This window comes from Microtus pennsylvanicus, chromosome 18 (genome assembly GCF_037038515.1).
Source record: "Microtus pennsylvanicus isolate mMicPen1 chromosome 18, mMicPen1.hap1, whole genome shotgun sequence".
Taxonomy (NCBI): domain Eukaryota; kingdom Metazoa; phylum Chordata; class Mammalia; order Rodentia; family Cricetidae; genus Microtus; species Microtus pennsylvanicus.
Genome location: NC_134596.1, coordinates 34676670 through 34698118, shown reverse-complemented (window position 1 = coordinate 34698118; position 21449 = coordinate 34676670). Strand labels below are relative to the sequence as shown.

The 21449-nt window shown below is 43.0% G+C and overlaps 1 protein-coding gene across 36 annotated transcripts in view; it reads left to right on the top strand.

Moving 5' to 3' along the window:
* The window catches only part of Dlg2 (discs large MAGUK scaffold protein 2), a 1657078-nt gene that overhangs the window by 1534274 nt on the left and 101355 nt on the right, over positions 1-21449 (top strand). For all 36 annotated transcript variants that reach the window (XM_075952981.1, XM_075952978.1, XM_075952983.1 and 33 more), the window contains one exon: positions 439-553. In XM_075952981.1, the coding sequence (XP_075809096.1) occupies positions 439-553 (115 nt within the window). The remainder of the gene's footprint in view (positions 1-438; positions 554-21449) is intronic.

The window sequence follows — 21449 nt, the reverse complement described above, 5'->3', positions numbered from 1 at the left end:
TACATGTAAGGTCAATCAGTGCCCGTACCTTCTGCACACAAGTAGACACATAGAAAGGAGCCTGAGAGAATCTGAGTAAGATTAGCATAGATTGTATCCATTCTATACTAGTTAGGATGGTGCGGAACAGTTGTGAGAAATGCGGGAAACTGATTTAAAGGTTGTATGCAATCTTAAACTTCTCTCAAACAAGTTGGGAATGCCATGGTTTTATGTTTCCTGGGTAATCTTTAGAAAGTAATTGAACTCTCTCCCTTTCTTCCTGGGAATTTGGGAGTACAGAGCTCTGGTAAACAGACATGCTCTTCTGAAGTTGAGTTCCTGCCTGGTGCCTGGAAGAGGAACAACAGCGGGGAGCAGTCGCCCCTGTCTACAGAGCATGTTCAATTTTCAGAAGCTGCAGAGCCAGACTTAACCATTTGCTTCCTCCTTTCCCAGATTACGCCCGATTTGAGGCCAAAATCCATGACCTACGCGAGCAGATGATGAACCACAGCATGAGCTCCGGGTCCGGGTCCCTTCGCACCAATCAGAAACGCTCCCTGTATGTCAGGTAGGCATCGGAGCACTCCTGACTCGGATGTACTTGCCCCGGAGCGACTGGCATAGGGACAAAAGGGCCACGCCTGTGTTCCAGCTAGCCTGGGCTTGTCAGTGTACTTCTGCTTATAATGTCTTGAATTTTACCATTTTGAAGTAATTTTTGAAATGTTATTAGGCTAAAGTGTTTTCCGAGTTTTAGCTTTTTTTCCTCCTGTTAAAAAAAGAAAAGGTGGTCTGTCTGTGTAGCTCAAGTTGACAAATGCTAGTTATTCATGCTGGACACACAGGTACACATCATCATACCCAGCTAACAAATTATTCCTTTATAATATTAAAAATATTAAAGTATACCATTGGTTTCACTTATGGCAAAGCTTGGCTGTACAGACTGCAGCTCTGGACATTGACTTGCGGTCAGTCTTGGGAGAGAATGTTCCCTATGACTTCCTGACCTCCAGATGTTGAGTGTGCTAGCTTTTGTTCATTTACTGGAAATTGGCTGTTCTGTCAAACAGTAATGTGCATTGGCTGTTTTTCTGAAAGTTTTGGCAGAAATACTTTCTTCAGTAGAATGTCAATATCAGTTGATTCTCAGTCTACACAAATTCATAGTTCCTTGCCTGAAACCCATTAATTAGCCAGGAGTGACTCACACCTGTAATCTCAGTACTTAGATGGAGGCCAGGAGACCACCACAAGCTCAAGACCAGCCTGGAGATATATAGTAAGTTCAATCCAATTTTGGCTACAGAGTGAGTGAATTCAAAATACCTGCCAGTATTTTATCCCAATGGAAACTTCTTGAGTGTGATATATAGACACTCAAGTTTAACACGATCCACTTACTAGTTCCTGCTCCTGGATTGCATCTCAATATCATCTATTTATGTGTGTATACACACGTGTGTGTATGTATGTGCGTGCCCTTCTATCATGTGGGCTCTGGGAACTTAACTATGGCCTTTAGGCGAGACCATAAACTCGTTTATCCACTGAGCCATTTTGTATTATCTAACAAATAATACAGATACTGACAGCTGGGAGGGAAAGTGTCCCCTGACTTCAGAATGAATGGAAGCCTGTGTAGAGAAATCGGGCCAACAGTCTTTGCATGTCCACTGTGAGCTCTGGCCCCGGAGCTGACTGACAATGTGACTAAGGCCACATCCTCCTCATCAAAATTTCACTTTCTTTTCCAGCAAGAATCCCATGATACATCTACTAAATGATACATTTGAGCTGGCTTGTCTTGAATTCCATGGCTGTGCAGCTCTCTTTTCTGTGTGCTAGACATGCAGGGAGAAAACAGAAGACCAGTTTCAGAAGGAGGCAGCTTCTCAGGCGCCTTAATTTGCTAGATACTCTGGCCATAATAGAATCCCAGCTTGTTTAGGGGAGTTTCCATGCCTCGGGCCTTTTGAGACTTAAAAACACATGATAGATGATAGATTAGGTAGATAGATAGATAGATAGATAGATAGATAGATAGATAGATAGATAGATAGATAGATAGATATCTAGTAGACTATTAATCTTCTATAATTAGCCAACTGTATTCTAGATTGTTTTGAAGTACTTTGTTGTCCATGGAAGGAAATGTGGAGAACTACCTTAGAAAATATCTTATAGTGACATTGCAAATGTGATATAAATTAAGCCAATTTGTATCTGTTTCTCTTCTCCATACTTGTATTGTATTACTGGTTTTTGTTGGTCCGGACTCCCAACTCCCTAGCTTGCCAAGCGCTGACCCCTCCCACAGGGTTTTTAGGAGGCTGCCCTGAGAAGGTTTTGGTTTTGCATGAGCGCTCCCCATGTCTTTCCCCCTAGCATGCTCCCAGCCACCCAGGACCACTATCTATTAAACACAGGCATTTAATTTGGTTTAATCTGGTCTGATTGGAATTCTTTGCGCCGGTGGAGAGGCTCTGTTAGAAAATATTCCTAACAGTTTTCATGATCAAAATTATTTTGAAAAACCTTGAAATATCTTACTTTGGGGGAAAAAAAATAGTTGGACTAACAATACCCAGACAGATCAGTCAATGGCTTTATTGACTCAAACCACAAGGAAAAATCATCCATGTTGTTGTCACTAAAAAACAGGTTTCATGAAAATATCATTAACACAGTAAGAAAATTGGATGAAAACATGTAAGTTAAAAGTTTTTAAGTTGTGGAAATTAAACAAAAGATTATAATACAAAATCAAAAGACATACTTGAAAGTATTATTGGTTAGAATCAAATCTCCATGCTGAGAAATGGTAAACAAAGTATAACATGCAGGAAAAATGGAAACATAAGCGGACAGGAAGTTTCCAAGGGGGGGGGACCTTTTAAAATTTGACCCAAGAACATTTGACTTCCCATATGAAATTCCCTAGAGGAAATCTCTCTAATATACAAATGTAGTATTTGGTCTCCCCAATTCCCGTCATGTAGTACCTCTAGAGCTGACCTCAGCATCTACATGATACTGAGACAGAGAGGTGAAGAAATAGAGGCCACACACAGAGGAAGAGCCTAGAACCAAGCCTTGTCAGAGCCCCTGGCCTTGTTCTTGTACAATGTGGTAAAATAGACCAACAAAGGAAGTGTGGATGCAAAATGGACCAGCAAAGCCCAAACGGAGTCCTTTCCAAAAAAACAGTCCCTAGAGACGCTTGCTGTATCTGGAGCATGCAAACGGGAACTGTACCAAATTTGTCTGTGATTATTTTAGAACGACAACTACTCACTCTCTCAAAATAAATGAGTAGCAGGGTTTCTCGACTATATGAGTATAAGGTGATGAGCCTGTCTCTCTAATCCGGAAATAACATCTTGATCTATATTCTTTTTCTCATCTTGCTTACCCCTGTGTACTCTGAAGGCTAGAAGGAAACAGCCCTCACCAGATCTGCTGTGAGGACCTAAAAGAAAACACATTGGCCTGGGGTCTCCAGCTGCTATGACAGTCAACTTTCCACTCGCCCTGATCTCTCCCCACTTTATTCCGCCTCCCTCAGTGGTTGCTCAGAGGTTCCAGCTGTTGGGAGTGTTTGAGCGTTTAACCAGTCTGTTCCTGTCAGTGCTGTGTTGGATGCTGAGCTGGGTGAATTGGTTAACTGAGAAATAAAATTCAAGCATTCTGCTTTGGGGTCATACAAGACATATGTTTCTTTCACTTCACTTTCACTGATATGATCTAAATATTTGCTTGAAGTGAAAGACCTAAATCAGAAAGTTCACAAAATTTTGATTTAGGAACTTCTACTCTATCTTAGACACTCTCTCGCTCTCTCTTTCCTTCTCCCTCCCTTCCTCCCTCCCTCTCTCTCTTTACACACACACACTTATTTCATGCAAAACTTCAGGCACACATTAGAAATGGCCATGTGTTGGTGGTCAGTTCACAAACTTGAAGAGAGGGTCGACTTGGTCAAGCACTTGACCACCTGGAGAAAAGAGCAGAGAAACTGGAACCATGTTTTCTGCCAATAGGAAACTCACCATCTAGTGGCAACCAGGGAAAGACAGTTAAATGTGTTGTGATATCTAAAGACTGTGGGTAGCCAGAGGAACCTCTGGAATATTGACTGCTTCCTAATTTACAATGTTTTGTTGCTATTTCAGAAACTTTTAAGTATTATGACCCAAAGAATGAAGGGCATTCATTCTTTCTTGTAGCCCTGTAAATAGAAGCATGCATAAAGATGAAAGAACTTTGTCATTAAATAGTACTCTTGTTTATATGTAGTGTACTTCATTTTTTTTCCATTCTGTGTGATTCTCTCTGTGCTGAGTGATGGTCACAAATGATTGACTTGATTTAGTAACCCCTCAATGGGTCATGATTTATAGTTCACAGATCCACAGAAGAATTCCAGGTCAACAACATGGTACCCAGTCAAGCAGGAAAAAGCAGGGATCCCAAATGCTTGGTGGCATAGCTGGTGTTGGAAAGGGGTTATCCTTGACATGAGGGAAGAAGCAGAAATAGAGGGAAATATCTGTCATGAAACTTCCTTTAATCAAATACTATTTTTTTTCATTTACTATTATATAAAATTGCTTTGAGTTACTAATCATGGGTGTGACCTCCTTTTTAGTGATAAAGAGGTTCTTACCAAATGGTTCCCTTCAGATTCCCAGCTTGACTAGACATGGGCACAGACATCCGGGTCCCCCTATGAGATGCTGTAGAGTAGTGTTTAGAGACACAGTGTTTGGATTTTTCAGATCCGATTACTTTTGTAATATGATCTTGCTATTCACTAGTTCTGTGACCTTGGAGAAGCCAGAGCCATCTCCCTTGGCTTGGATTCTCTATCTATTAAAAAAAAATGGGACTAGGATGAAAGGCTGCGATGATTTAATCAACTGCTGAATTTAAATGTGTGACACATGGAAAGACATTGGTAAATCTTGGTTGATAATCCTTATTTATTACAAAAGCCACCCATCCCAGCAGGACGGACACTGTAGAATTGGTTGTGAACAGGTGTCATTTTCCTAGCCCTGGGTTGAAATCCCCCTCCACCTCACTCCCATTGTGCCATTGCTTGCTTTCAGCAAAGAAGAAAGGGGTTCCTGGTGACCTTTTCACCTTTCTATCCTCCCCACCCTAATGCCTGAAAAGTAGACCATGGTTCCCTAATGATGATCCCTCACACGCATGCCCAGAGACTAACCTAATGATGATCCCTCACACGCATGCCCAGAGACTAACCTAATGATGATCCCTCGCACGCATGCCCAGAGACTAACCTAATGATGATCCCTCACATGCATGCCCAGAGACTAACCAATGATGATCCCTCACACGCATGCCCAGAGACTAACCTAATGATGATCCCTCACACACATGCCTAGAGATTTGTCTCCTAGATGATTTTTGGATCCTGTCAAGTTGGCAATATTAACCATTACACATTGAGTTCTTCATGTCTGGATTTATTCATTAAGCATATTGTTTGCATTTGCCCAGAGTGTTCCAGTTGGCGGTAGATCTTAAGGATGCAGAGGTGAATGAGAGCCACAGGCTCCTTCTCTTAAACCATCACAGTCTAAACCTGTTGGTAGTTTATGAACTGTGGATCATTATTGTAAGCATTGTTTCCTGCTAACTAATATGTCACGTGCCTTACAATTATAATCTTATTGTAATAGATTTGAAGGAAGGGTTGAGAGCATATCAAAATGGACATACCATTTAATAGCAGCCTACAAATCCCACTTTGTGTCATCATTTTATTGAGGTATGGTTTGTTTGCTTTGGATTTTGAGACTGGGATTCTCTCTGGAGCCCTGGCTGTCCTAGAACTCATCCTCTACACCAGGCTGGCCTCAAACTCAGAAATCCACCTGCCTCTGCCTCCCAAGTGCTGGGATCAAAGGCATGCACCACAACCACCTGGTTTTGAGTTTTTAATACATAATGCTTGATATAAAGCAGATCCCTTAATAAATATTTACTAAATGAATGAACTCTACATCTATCTCTCCTATGCAAAGATAGCAAAGGTATTTGATCAAGCTGGTGGTGGTCAGTTACCTACTGGGGACAGCGCTTAATGTCCATCTGTGTCTTGGAGATGCAAGCACTGCCTGCTAGCTCTGGAATGCCAGGAAAGATATGACCTTGTCAGACTTTCGTCCTGCTTCACTTGTCCCACAAACTCTGACTCCACTTTCAACAGGGCCTGATTAATAACAGAATTAGACGTGTGTACACAGACTGCCATTTGGTAGTGAGAAGGCCTGCGACGAGGTCGAAGTCTCGGCAAATGTGGCCTGTCTATTCCAGGAGACAAGGGCTGGGCATTCCATCCGCGGCAGGTGTAGAAAAACAAACATATCCAGAACACTTTGCTTTGATGGACTTTTATGGGGAAAGAATATTTCTATTATGGTTAATTATGGCGAGAGAGGAATACTACTGTATCATATAGGTAGAAGAGGTCCTTTGACTATCAGCAGAGACTCCCACTCCCTATCCCACGGACCCACTACGGAAATGGCACCCATATGTGCACACCTGTACACAAGCATGTCTAGGGCGGGCGTTATGATACGACCAGGTACCTGAAACAATTTAACAGGCCGAAATAGAAAGCACTGTGTTGAGAGGCCAGAGGAGAGATAGGAAATGATGGCTCATGCCACATTAATGAAGGAAGGACCCAGGAACTCATGTGCTGGAGCCCCAATGCTGACCACCTTCAAAGCTCACACTTTGTACTGTGACATAGTTGTAATTGTTGCCTTCATTCTGCAAAAGAGAATCTTTCAAGGCAACATGAAGGCCAGAGAGGTTTACAAATGACCTACACAAGCCATTGCCTTTACCCCCACAAGAGCATTGATGGAAAACCCCCGTTGTTTAGGCGGTAGTGCAGTGATGTTGAAGTCGGCCCTGACGGAGCGCTGTTAACATTCACAGTAACAAAACGTCTGTTTCCTTTATGTTTTATATCGACTTTCCCAAAAAAGGCATTCTAGGGTAAAATTTGTAGCTTTTTGTGCTGGCTAGCTTTATGTCACCGTGACACAGGCTAGAGTTACCTGAGAGGAGAGACCTAAGTTGAGAAAATGTGTTCATAAGACCAAGGCAGGAAAACTTCTATGGCATTTTCTTCTTTCGTGATTGAAGAGGGAGGGCCCAGTCCATTGTGGATGAGGACATCCCTGAGCTGCTGTTCCTGGGTTCTGTAAGAAAGCAGACTGAACAACCAGTAAGTGAAACTTCCAGGCCCTGCATCAGCTCCTGCCTTCAGGTTCCTGCTCAGTTTCAAGTCCTGCTTTGATTTCCCTCATTGTTCTGTGATTCAGGATATATTATACACCAACCCCCACTTGCTTTTGGTCATATGTTTCATCACGGCAATATTAACCCTACTTGAAAACACTTACCAATTGCAAACCTGCCCCCCATTTTTTTTGTAAGCTCATAGCCCAGGGTGGCCTTGAGCTCAGGATATAGCTGAGAGCCACCTTCAACTTCTCAAGAGCTGGAATTTAGGAGTCTGCCATCATGCCCAGCTTATGTGGGTCTGAGAATCAAACCTGGCGTTTTGTGTATGTTAGACGGGTCTACAACCATAGCCCTCAGGTGCAATCCTGATTGTCTCGGTTGTAGTAGGCACCTACGGTTTCACAGGCCCCGTAGGGTTACTTTGAAGCAGGTCTTGGCAGGATCCCCATGGGACTTGTTAAGTAAGGAGAAGGCTCCCTTGTTTCTGTGTGAACGTGGAGGTTGCGTCCCTTATAGGAGAATAGATTGTTGATTCTTCATTCAGACTTTGAGACTCATTAGTATTATGCCCAGTCTTGCAGCCATTTACATTTTTAATTGCATCCTTAATTGTGGAACAAAAGGCTTTGTCTTCCAGCGGCCAATTTTATGCCTGAAATAGAAAGTAGGAGGAGTTATTGGGGGATCTGGATTTTTTGGTCATTTTTTCACCTTCCCCTCAATCACAGTTTGCCATTAAGTTTAAAAGGGTTTCAGTGTTGAGATTTCTAGAAGAAAGGGACACAAGTCTCATGGGTGACCCTTCCAGTGGCTGTCACATTTTCCTTCCATCCCTCTGGGGCATATCTAGACTTCAGATCTCATTGTTACTGATGGCTGGCCTGTTATTTACACATTCCTTGACTCCTCCCACTACGGCTTTTCTGAATCATTAACCAGCCACCTCATTCTGGCTCTGGTATTAAAAAGATTAACAAGGCATTTTTTTTCCTGCCCTTGAGCAGCTCAAAGTCACTTTACCAATCTGGGATTTTGTTTCTGGGCTCTCACCACAGAACAATCACAATATTAGAAATATCTTATCCTTTATGTAGTGGTTTGCCATCATCCGTAACTCTAATCCCAGAAGATCTGACACCTTCTTCTGACCTCCTCAGGCGCAGGCACACACATACGGTATGTAGAAATACTTTTAAGTAAATCACACATACACACAAAAATAATCATAGAAATTACATATATGCACACACAGACACATAAGCCAAAAGGACAGTCATCCAACCTCTGCTTTTCAGTGCTCCCTGCACCACGTGAACTGCCAAGCCTATGTCTTTGCCTGATATTTTCCGGTCTGTGGCTCCTTTGACCCTCTTCTGCCTGACTCTAGTATCCTTGCAGACTGCAATTTTAGCCTGCATCTTTACAGGGCTGCACATGGAAACTGCTGAGTCGTTCATTCGTGTGTTTGGCATCTAAAGCAAACAAGTTCACTTTACCTAACATTTTACTTGAGTTCCTCATAGCCTGCAGATGATCCCCAAAGCTCACTAGGGCGGGAACATTAAGTTTCAGAACACTTGCTGATTTCCCAGAAGACCCGGGTTTTGTTTCCAGCACCCCCTTCGGATGACTCTCACCTGCCCGATTCAGGGGACTACCTTTTCTGGTCTCCACCAGCACCCATATGGCAAGGTGCACATACATACATTCAGGTGTGCATACACACATACACACACACACATACACACACACAAAATCTTCTTTTAGCCGGGCGGTGGTGGCGCACGCCTTTAATCCCAGAACTCAGGAGGCAGAGGCAGGCGGATCTCTGTGAGTTCGAGGCCAGCCTGGTCTACAAGAGCTAGTGCCAGGACAGGCTCCAAAGCTTCAGAGAAACCCTGTCTCGAAAAACTAAAAAAAAAAAAAACTAAAAAAAAAAATCTTTTAAAATGATCCGTGTTCCACTGATTAAATGAATAACCCCCTTCTCAAATTGTCTGAGATTAAACCTTTTAAACTAATCTAACCGACAAAGCTGTGTTTATTATTGGTTATAAAGTCTATTTCCCTGTTTATTACAAGTCAGTAAGTACAGTAACAGTTATGAATATTCATAACTACAATAATAAAATGCAGCAGGGGAAATCGCCTGCTGTATACCCAGTAGGCTCTAAAGTACTTTGGGTGGGTTATTTTGCTCACTGTTCACAGAGCTGTCATGAAGTGGGTGTTGAGATTACACCTACTGGAGAGAAGAGAAAAGTGAGATCAGATGCCAGCTTTACCTGTAAGAGCCCGAGCTGAGATTAGAACCCAAGCCTGCTGGCTTGTGTCCCTATTCACCATGCCATATGGCTCTAATGAGCAGCTTTCACGTGTTTATTTTTATTTAAAACAGCAAGACTGCAAATGGGTGCTATTTCACTCACTGTTAGAGATGAAGAATTTTTTTCTCCAAGTGGTCAAGTGCTTGACCGAGTCAGCCCTCTCTTCGGGTTTACGAATTGACCACCAACACATGGCCATTTCTAATGTGTGCCTGTGTTTTGCTTATATTATCATATCACATGAGGTTGGAGACTTTTATTTTTTGTTTCCTTCCTTCCTTCTTTCCTTCCTTCCTTCCTTCCTTCCTTCCTTCCTTCCTTCCAGACAGATTCTCACAGATAGCCCAGGCTAGACTCACATTTTCAATCCTCTCTGATGGAGGAAGGTCATTGGCTAATAAAGGAACTGCCTTGGCCCATTTTATTGGTTAGAACATAGGTAGGTGGAGTAAACGGAACAGAACGCTGGGAGGAAGAGGAAGTGAGCTCAGATTCCACAGCTCTTCTCTCGGGAGCAGATGCCTTCAGAGAGACGCCATGCTCCCCGCTCCAGGGAAGATGCACGCATGAAGCTCCTACCCAGGATGGACTTAGGCTAGAATCTTCCCGGTAAGCGCACCTAGGGGCTCTACATAGATGATTAGAAATGGGCTAAATTAATATGTGAAAATTAGCCTAGAAGAGGCTAGATAGAAATGGGCCAAGCAGAGATTAAATGAATACAGTTTGTGTGTTGTTATTTCAGGTAAAGCTAGCCGTGCAGGCGGCCGGGGTGTTGGGGACGCAGCCCCGACGCCCTTATTACTACACCTCTCAATTCTGTTTCTTGAGTACTAGGATTACAGATTACAGATGCATGTCACCATGCCCAGATATTAGCACGTGAATTTGCATTATTATTATTATTGCTATTATTATATTTGTATGGGTCAGTGTACCATGTACACACCTGGTACCTGGGAAGCCCAGAAGAGAGCAGAGATACAGACAGTCGTGAGCATCATATTAGTGCTGGGAATCAAACCCAGGTCCACTGGTAGAGCAATCCGTGCTGTTAACTGCTGAACCATTTGTCCAGCCCCTAGTACGTGAATTTTCGAAAATTTTTATTTATTAATAAGTCCTTGACAATTTTGTACAAATATAATGCATTTTGCTCATTTACCATTAACCTCTCACTCCAGCTGACCCCCATCTTGTTGGGGAACCCGTGAGTTTTAATATAACTGCCCCTGCATCGTTAAAGGTAACATGGGCTATCGGTCTTCATGCGGTTACCTCACATCACGTGCTCTAGTTTATGAACTCATGGTTAAATTCCTCATTCCCTCATGTTCTCAGTCCAGCAGAGACTAGCCTTCTGATCCTCCTTTGCTGACCAGCTTCGGAAGCCAGGATAGAGATCTCACAGTTAAAGGGCAGGGTTGAAATACCACTCGCGCATAGTTCCTTGGATGTGGAAAGACATGCAACCACACTTCTGTACTTACCTTGTCACTGTTGCGGCCCTGTAGAAAATGAAAAAGCGAGACGGTGAAGGCATAGGAAGAATGGGACCCCATGTAACGCAGGTCACACACTGATGGAAGCTCAAACAGTGCCGAGTGCATCGTATGTTCTCTTTAGCACGTGATACAACAGGTACCAATGGCGAAAACCCAAGACTGGAAACTTTTCAAAGATTCAAGCTTTGTCATTTGCCTAAAAAGGCGCTTTCTATGAATCATCCCTATGCCTGTCTTATGATTTGTAGGAATACTATCTCCGAGCACTTAGTCCTTGAGAGGCGTTAAACCCCCACCTTCTCGGAGCTTTCGACAGCTCTTTGAGTCAGCTGCCTCCACGGAGGTAAAGCTTCCAAATTTTAATTGGCATCATTATCTCATATTCATCTCACGACTGCAGGACACGTCAGTCTTTCCAGTCCCTTCCTCCCCCACCCCGCCACCGCCACCTATGTCTTGAGACCTAAGGTTCTGTGAAAATGTTCCCGAGGACTCTGAGAGTCATTCGTGCCAGTGGGTGTTCTGGGTTTGGGGCCTGACTTCTCCTGAGCACAGCCTTAGTATGGATTTCTCTGACCAGCAACACTAGAGTTAACACCAGGGACCTGGCATGGGATCAACACCTCTATAAAGTAAGAGGCCTGGAAAAAATAGGTCAATAACAATGCATACTTGAATCAAATCTTTTTATTCTATCATTTTCAGGAAGAAAAGGTGGTTTGGTGCAGAGATTAAAAAGTTGTTATTTGGACACCAGGAACATTCCTTGAAAATATGTATGTGTGTGTGTGTGCACACACATGCACACACGCACATGCACACACATAGAGGCACACACTTGATTTTTCGAGGCAGGGTTTCTCTGTGTAACCTGGTTGTCCTGGAACTTGCTCTGTTGACCAGACTGGCCTCAAACTCACAGAGATCGTCTGCCTCCTGAGAGCTAGGATTAAAGATATGCACCACCACTGCCCAAATTATGTTTATATTTACAAGACTTTGCTATCTGAAGCGTCCTATCTTTCTTCCCTGGAACATGTTCATTCTCCCTGACAGCGTCTTTTGATAGTGTATTAACAGATGATAAATGACGGCAGGAAATTACTTAGTTTCATATAATTTTCAAAAGTAGTAAGATAGTACCTATTTGATTTTTTTTAAAAAAAAATAAGGTTTACATCTTCCTTCAAAAATACACTAAAAGGTTATAAAAAGTGAGCATATCACTTTCTGATCCACCACCTGTGGTGAAACCACCGCCAAATGTAGATTTTCATAGAGACCCTTACAGGAAGATCATCACACTTGAAACTGTGACCCCTGTACTGACACTGTAAACCCAGGTTCCTGATACAATTCCTCCTGATCAACACAGACCTGTCTTTGCTGGTGAGTACCGGGAAGATTCTGGACTTAGTCTGACTACTGCATTCAAAAAGGGTTTACCCTTCATCTTGTGTTGAGACTTCCTGGTGGTGCTTAGAAGAGGAAAAAGAAGTCTTATACCACTCCCAAGAGGAATAAGAATAAGAAAAAGAAGCTTAAGTTGGCTGTGCTGAAATAGTATAGGGCAGATGAAAAAGAACAAAATTAGCCACCTTCATCAAGAGTGTCCTTCTGATAAATGCGGTCCTGGAGTCTTCCACGGCCAGCCACGTGGACCAACATTTACTGTGGCCCATGTTGTCTGATTCATGACAAGAAGTTGTGCATGAGTTAATAAAAAGACACTGTAAAAAAATGATAATATCACTATATGGAAATATGAGGCCAAAGATCAGACTAGCACAGCTTTTGAATAAATTCAATTCAGACTAGTATTCTCCACTCCCCAGCGAAAACTCATTTTATTTTTTTTTGTGGTGCTTCAGGTGGAACCTGAGGCTTCATTCTTGTTAGGCAAACTCTCTGCCACTGAACTATAGCCCAGCCTCAGAAGAAGCTTTCTCTCCCCGACCTCTTTAACTGGGCTTGTCTGCAACTTGAGGCATGACCCTGTTATTTTCTGCTCAGTTCTTCAGCTGAAAAGCAGGTATGTTAATGTGGAATCGTGGGAGACTAAGACTAAAGCCCAGGGATATATATATATATATATATATATATATATATATATATATATATATATATATATATATATATCTTACCTTACCTCTCAGTCCATTTATCTGGGTTATTCCAGCCTGGATGGATTGTTAATGAGGATCAAAGGCCCAGGAACTGGGAAAGATGCAAAACGATAAGCTTCTCCCCATCCCCAAGGCAGAAAAGATGAATGAGGAAGGAATCTTCAGTGTTTATAAAACAATATACAGTGTTTTCCTTGTGTCTTATTCTTTCCAATGTAGTTCTTTAACAATAAACCATTTTCTTTTTTCTCTCAGCTGTGCGATTTTTATTCTTTTTTTAATTTTTAAAGCAATCTTATTTTACGTACCAATCCCAGTTCGTTCTTCCTCCCTGCACCCCACCCTCATCCATTCCTCAAAGCTTGTGAAGCCACTTATGTGGAGTCAACAAAGTCTGGCACATAACTTGACGCAGGACCAAGGCCCTCCTCCCTGCATCTAGGCTCAACAAAGCATCCCTCTGTAGGAAATGGGCTCCAAAACACCAGTTCGTGCACTAGGGATATCCTGGTATCACTGCCAGTGGCCCCACAGACTGCTCAAGCCTCAAAACTGTCACCCATGTTCAGAGGGCCTATTTGGTCCTATGCTGGTTTCCCCATCTCTGTCTGGAGTCAATGAGCTCCCATTTGCTTGGGTCAGCTGTTTCTGTGGGTATCCCCATCATGGACTTGACCCCTTTGCTCATATTACATTTCTCCCTCTCTCTACAACTGAACTCCAGGAGCTGGGCCCAAAGCTTAGCTGTGGGTCTCTGCCCCTGCTGCAATCAGTTACTGGATGTAGGTTCTGTGATGAAAATAAAGGTAGTCCTCAATCCGATTACAGGGGAAGGGCAGTTAAGGTGCCCTCCCGAGTACTGCTTAGATTCTGGGCTAAAACAGCCTTTGACAAAAATCTAACGCCCTTTCAAGATGTTGACAAAATCGTTTCCAGTGCAGGTTTTTGATTCTAGTTGTGTCCTTGCTAGTCGGCAGCAGTGATCACTCCAATATAAATTGTGTAGTTGTTGTGAACAGGAACCACTAATGGAGTCTGGAAAGGGGCCATAGGCAGAGATGTGTCTGTCCTTCTGCATGGGGGGAGGGTTGATGACGGGAGTTCTTCAGTCATCCTTCTTAAGATGGCTTCCAATTGTCATAATCTATCTCAATTTGGAGTGTCCCATTCAAAAGGTCAGGAGGCCAAATGTCTGCCAGGTTACCCCCATTTTTAGTGATGACTGCTCCCTCCCGGGGAGCCATACCCCAATGATGTAATAACCATCAGCAAGGAGGGGAGTCTTGGCCAGATAGTAAACTGGTACTTCTAAGTTTTCTGAGTCCATCAGGATGGTAAACTCAATCATGGCGAGGGAGCATGGGGGAGCAATGCAGCAGGAAGGCAGGCATGCCACTGCAGCAGCAGCTGAGAACATGCGTGTTGAAACAGCAACCACAGGGAGACGAACAGGCACGTACACACACACGGGTTGGGGGAGCTAGGTGGGAAATCTCCACATTTTTTAATATCCAAAGTCTTATGCTAGAGCTGAGGAAATAAAGGTAAACCTTGTATTGGCTAGATTATTTAACTCTGAATCCTTTGGTTCGTAGAGGGAGGCATTTGTTTTCATGATTCACCTTGGTCAGCCTGTCTCTTTTGAATTTTCTTACTAGTTATATGTAATCCCCCCTCCCTTTTTTTTCTGCAAGCAGAAAACTGACGAGTTTTATGTCAGCCTGACACAAATTAGAATCAACAGAGTGGAGGAAGTCTCAGTTGAGAAAATGCCTCCATAAGACTTAAGTCTGTAGGGTATTTTCTTAATTTGTGATTGATATGGCCCATTGTGTGTGGGGGGGGGGTCATCTCTGGGCTGGTGGTTCTGGGTGCTATAACCAAGACTGAGCACACCGTAGAGAACTAACCAGTAAGTCCCATCCCTCCATGTTCCTGCCTTTCTAGAGTCCTTCGATGATAGACTATAATGTGGAATGTAAGCCAAATAAACCCTCTGCCCTCTCCTCCCCATCAAGCTTTTGGTCATGGTATTTCATCACAGCAATAGTAGCCCTAAGTCAGAAGCCCAAACCTTTCCTCTGTAATAATCTGATGTGTTCCAGTGTTGCTTTTGGAAAGGTAAAATGGATTTTTTTCTATTATCAAAATAATTATATATTGTTAGTAAATTAATTTGTCATTATTTCCCGAGGGTCCCTCACTAAGGTAGGGATAGTGTTTCTCCCTAACAGTGTGTTGAATGACTCCCCCAACCTTTCATAGGATAATAATTATTCGTAAAAACACCTAAAATTTCTAAAAATTCTACCCCCCACACACACTTTCTACCACTTCCATACTGTACTAAAACATTCCCATTTTTTTCAGTTAATGAACCCAAGGTTAGGGCACTTACATTATTGCCAGTAAGCAAAGGGAAAGGAGAAAGTGACGCAAACTCGCCTCCGATCTGCTCTGAATTTCTACTCTCGACCTGAATTCTCAGGTTTCCATGTTCCTAGTTACACCTAATTTCAGACATGCGTGGTCACGTTGTGCTAGTTACTACAGCTTCCTCGAAGGTGTCCATGACAGATAACGTGGAATTAGGCTGCCTTGGGTGGAAATTGTAGCGAGCGTAGTGTTTCCACCCTGGCTTGACCAGGCATCTACAACAAAGAGGTGTGCGGTTTCCTGCTGAGAGGATGTGTACAGAGAGACTGGGCTAGAAAACCATTTGATTCAGAGAAAATAGGATGCAGTGGACAGGGTATGAACTTAAATTTTACCAGACATGGTGGTGTTAATTGTAAAGTGTTATGCAGACTATTGTCTGGGATAAAAAGATGAATTCGATATGCCCTCTAGGATGGTGTTGTTATTCTGAACATAGACTCTGTCCTGAGATCTAACATCATGAAAGGGACAGGAAATGGGAAATTTGAAAGGTCAGGCACAGAAGGGCCTGTTCAATTAGGTTCCAGGTGGAAGGGGAAAGGTCATCTTAGCAGTGTTTCTTCCCTGCAGAAGGCAGACACATAAGTCCTCTAGAATCTAAATGCCTAAGTCACATAGCCGCTCATGTTTAGTCCAGGACATTTTAAGATAGGCAAGAAAAAAGCAAAGTCTAGGGAGCAGCCTGTGGGAGAACCACTAGTTCATGGCCTGTTTCAAAGAAACAACAATAAAATGGAAATCAGTCCTGACTCAGCCTTTATTTCTGCTGCAATTCCTTGCTTCCCTTCCGAGCCTCTTTGTCTATAAGACGAGAATAATAAATATAAGATCATAGGTTATGACAGTTTTTACAAATTACCTAGAAATCAGTAAGAAAGGAAATTTGGTAGGCTTTTTTAATGTTAATATTACTTGATATCAAAACTTAATGAGGCCATTATAAGAAAGAAAATTATAGTTCAGTACAGCCCAATCTCTCTTTAAAACTTAATAGAAGAAATCAAAGTAAAATATTAGCCCAATTAATGCAGTAACATATAGAAAAATAATCGCAGGAATAGTGATCACATAACATACCGCATTTTTCCCTTCTGGGATCCATTACACCTAGAGTTCCAAAGCCAATGTTCTACCACTGAGCTACACCCCCAGTGCTGAAGGTTATGTTAACATTAGAAAACCACAGCTTTAATGCAACAGATGCAGGTTCCCATGATCTAGATATGATAGAAAAGACATTCAGTGAGACATAAGCCCTGCTTATGATAAACCATTCTTATCAAAAATTAAGTCTCTAGAATTCATTTCACATGCTTGCCTCAACCATTTCATCTCATCTTGAAAAATAACAGACTTTCCTAATCTAAAAGGTGGATACCTCGAGGCGAGAATAGTTCGTGTGGTGCTGAATGATCTTCCCTACCTCCACCCAGAATATAGCTCTTCCTATACTTTTTAAAGCCACGGAGGCAGCCATATTATATCAAGGAAGACATACGGATGTCTTAAAATACTGGACTCTGCACAGATCAATATAGAAGCGCCACTGGGTGCTTTTAGAACTTAATCCTCTGCTGGAAGTCTCAGTCTATTTTTTTTTACAGGGTCTCCCACATGCCTGAACAGACAGGAGTTCCTAAAACACGTGTTAAGTTCATTAGAGGACATTTGTTGCTTTAGTTTTTTTTCTTTGGGAGTTTCTTTGTGTGTTCATGTCATTCAGATTTCTGCAGTTCCCCATGCTCGTGACATCTTGAAAATGTGCTAAGAAAAGAACCTTGTAAAAGTCCAACCCTCTAGCATTCATTTCACGGTTCGCCTCAAATATTTGACTCATTTTATAAACAGTTATTGATATTATACATGCCATACATTAGCACAGACCCAAGATATTGAAGAGTAAGCATTTAGTCCTTGCTGTAAGTGAAGTTGGGGAAGAGCCTGCGGGGTGGTCAGAAATACAAGGATGGGAGCTGAGGAATCGGCATAGCAGTCAAGAGCGTTGGCTGTACTTGCTCTTTCAGAGAATCTGTATTCAGTTCCCAGCACTCACCTTGGATGGCTCACAGCTGCCTATGCCATCTGCTCCAGGGGATCTGACGCCCTCTTCTGGCCTCCGTGGACACCTGCATACACCCGTGCATATATAGATAAGCACACACACACAGTCATAAATAAAAACGTAAAGCAACAACACAAGGCTGTCCAAATCTCTCTCACTTCCCTCCCTACACAAGAGTTTGGATAATGTTATAGTGGAGATTAGAGCCACTGTCTGGGGCAGTCATATCCCTGTTTCTCCCCTGCCTTATCCAATCCTCAGTGATTTTCTTTCCTGATAAGGACCCAATAGAAACCCCAGTCCTGTTCTGTTCAATGACTCTTCTTGCTTCATCCCAGTGTGTCCACCTTATGTGTCCATCATCTTGTGTCCATCAAGAATGAACTTGATGGCTCTCCAGACATGAGTGTTTCGTAAAGCTTTCCCAGCGGTCCCATCGTGCAGCCAAGTTCAAAACCAACCCTATTCTTTTTCCTTCTTTCCCTTATCCTCTCTGTCCAACCCTCTCCCTCTTTTTTTTTTCTTCATTTCATGCTTAAGACAGCAATACATCAGGAAATCTCAGAGTTCTCTCTTGGAAGCCTGCCATAAACCTGTAGCTGGCAACAAGGCTGACTCCCAGCAGGACTCAGCTTGGACAACATTTAGCAGTAGCTGTCCCAGAATTTGGAGATCATCCTTGAACCTGGTGCTCCAGTTGGCTGACATTGGGCAAAAATGCAATGTCCTAGCTCGGGGCTAAACTACGGAAGGGTCGGATAGCTGTGAAGACTTCAGGAACCAGAGTTCTGACCTTCATAATTTGATTTCTAGTGAATGCGAAATGATGCGATTAAAAGTTCTTGAATTGCACGAGGTCTCTGAAAACATCTAGAACTCCAAAGGACCTGTGTGTGTGTATCTGTGTGTAGCAATGACCACATTTGCAATGCATTCAGCTGCTGCCCTGCTTGTCCACCTCCGCCATTTGACCCTTACTGTATCCTTTCTCCTGTTCTATCTTCATCACTGACACCCTTCTCCACCTATTCCAGGCCTCAGCAATTGGTTGGCATGGAAACAGATCTGCCTGCCTGGTGGGAGGGATGTTCTGTTTCCAAGTGAAAATGGCAGAAATTCAAGTGCGATTCACTTCCAGCCGTCTTAACCCTTGCGTTCATCCCTCTATTCAAAACTTCCATGTAACTCCTAGACACCTGCTGTGTGAAGAAGCCATCTCAATTCAGCCTCTTCCTGCCTTTGCCCCCTCCTGTGTGGGGCCCCAGGGAGCACCCTGCCCTTTCCCCTCTCCCTCCAATGGTATGGGCTTTTTCTTTGGTCTCCTCCATCTCTCTGTCTAAAAGGTCCACGATGAATCTTGAAGTCAGTCACCATGCCTTCCACAAAGCTTTCCCCAGTCACACCCATACCCCTCCCTACTCTTGCAGTACTTCCCTTCTCGTGACTGGACAGAACTGAAGGTGGTGTGACTCTCCCCCTGCAGACTGTGCAGGAAGAGCACCCATGTTTCCACACTCCTGGGGCGGGTCTGGGCTCTGTCAGTCACCAGACTTGAAATTTTATGTGAGTCACCACCGGGCCTCACTTTTCTCAAACCTAGCATGCTATTTATCAGGTGTGGGCCACACACTGAGCACTTTCTCATTTAATTGCCACCAGTTAAATGAAAAGGGGGCACGGTATAACTGATCTCCTTTTACAAGAATATTTGGATTCAAATCCGAGGAGTTGGCCCTAAATCATTCAGCTTCCAAATGGGAGAGCCAAGATTATGCCCAGACCTGACTGTGTGTATGAAAAACACCTGACACTATATTCCCTCAGGGAGGAGGAAGGGCTGGCCGATGCCATGGATGGATGAGTACATCAGTAAACCCTTGCCTGGCAAGAGTATGATATGGCCCTGTCCTCTGTAAAGACCCAGATAGACCCCTCCTGTGTTTCAGTAGAAGTTTCTCCAGACTTGTGGCAAAGATCAAAAATGTAAAACTCGCGGAGCTCCATGTTGTTCCACAAAGTGTGCCTCCTTTCCAGCGATAGCTGGACTCTTGCTCTCAGCCTGAAATAAGGGGCTCTGAAGAGCGATGGAATCACTGTGGTGGATGCTGAGTGGATGCAAGCCCGGGAGTCCCAAGATACTGGCTTCGGTGCAGCTGAAAGTGCAGCGCGTCCATCCTTGCTGGTCAGGGCACTGAAGACGACAGCGAAATGAGCACCATCCAAGTGCTGAGAGTTAACTTAGAGCGAAGGCGATCGATAAGCATTTGCCAGCGCTTGGACCTGAGTCCAGATTCTCAGGAGCCCACACTAAGTGAATGGCATCTCACAGCTCCCATGACCTGGCAGGAGAAGGTGCAGGCTAGTCAGCCTGGAATGCGCAACAAAGAGCGGGAAGAAACCTCCGTTCCAAAGGTGGAAAACAAGACCAGAAACTAATGCTGTCCTCTTAGCTTTACGCATGTACGCACACTCACACACAAACACACTCACAAATGCACATACAAAAATACACATACATGCCATACACGTGCATACAACACACACGGGCACATATACAAATACATATACATGTCTTATAGGCGTATTTCTGCATGCGTGCACACACACATTAATCTTTGGCGAAATTATTTGGTGCTGTCCAGTATGTTTTACTGTTTTCTTTTCTAACCAATAATTTAGCCAAGAATCAGGAAAAATAAAAGATGTGGTCTTATTCAAATACTTCTATTTTTATACACAGAGAAATATATTTTAAAAATCTCATTTAATGAAAAGATTCTGTGCTGTTGCCAAGTATATGTAAATAACGCTTTGGATTTCAAAAGCAAAGAACAAAGCGTACGAGTGTATCTGGGGCATGCACCCCATTTCTAAGTAGCATGCTACACCAGGAGACCTGGTTCCCAGGGCTACTGATTTCTAAATTACAGTGGCGAGATTACAACACAGCACAGTCTCCATAGGACCCCAGGAGCAGTGCATATGTGTTCCCCTTTGGTCCTGTGGCCAATATTGCCTGTTAACCCTTCCCCATTTTCCCTTCCCTTCCCTCTCTTTTCTCATCCCCCATCCCTTTCTCCCTTCTTCTCTTCCTTCTCCCTTCATTACACTTCATGTACTAAACCCAATTCCTTCTGTATCAAAATAAATATTTTGGACTAAAACATAGAATGGAAAACAAATACCACAGCCCAAAACAAGTGTAGGTATAATTTCTAATGCCTAAATTATAATCCATTCCATCTACCAACATAAATGGACTAGACCAATTACTTTTATTGAATATTTATTTTTATCTTAGTTCTGGTTAATTTTTAGAAAAATGAAAGAGTGAGAATACTAAATATCAATGGATATAATGTATATTGTTTGGGTGTATGTGTGTAAAGTATTAAATGTTTTGTGTTGTATGTATGGTACATGTACTTGTTAAAATAGATGTGTGTATTATTTTTGGTACATGTGTATAAAGTGTGTATGTTTTATGTGGTGCATGTCCTTGTTAGAGTAGGTGCGTGCGTGCATGTGAAGGCAGAGGAAGATGTTTTTCCTTAATTCCTTAATTGCTCCTCACCATTTTTTGAGACAGGGTCTCTCATTGATCCTGAAGCTCACTGATTAGACTGGGCTGGCTGGCCAGTGGTCTGCAGGAAACCACCCATCTCTGTCTCCATCCCAGGGATGGGTTATAAGCACCTGTCCCTATGCC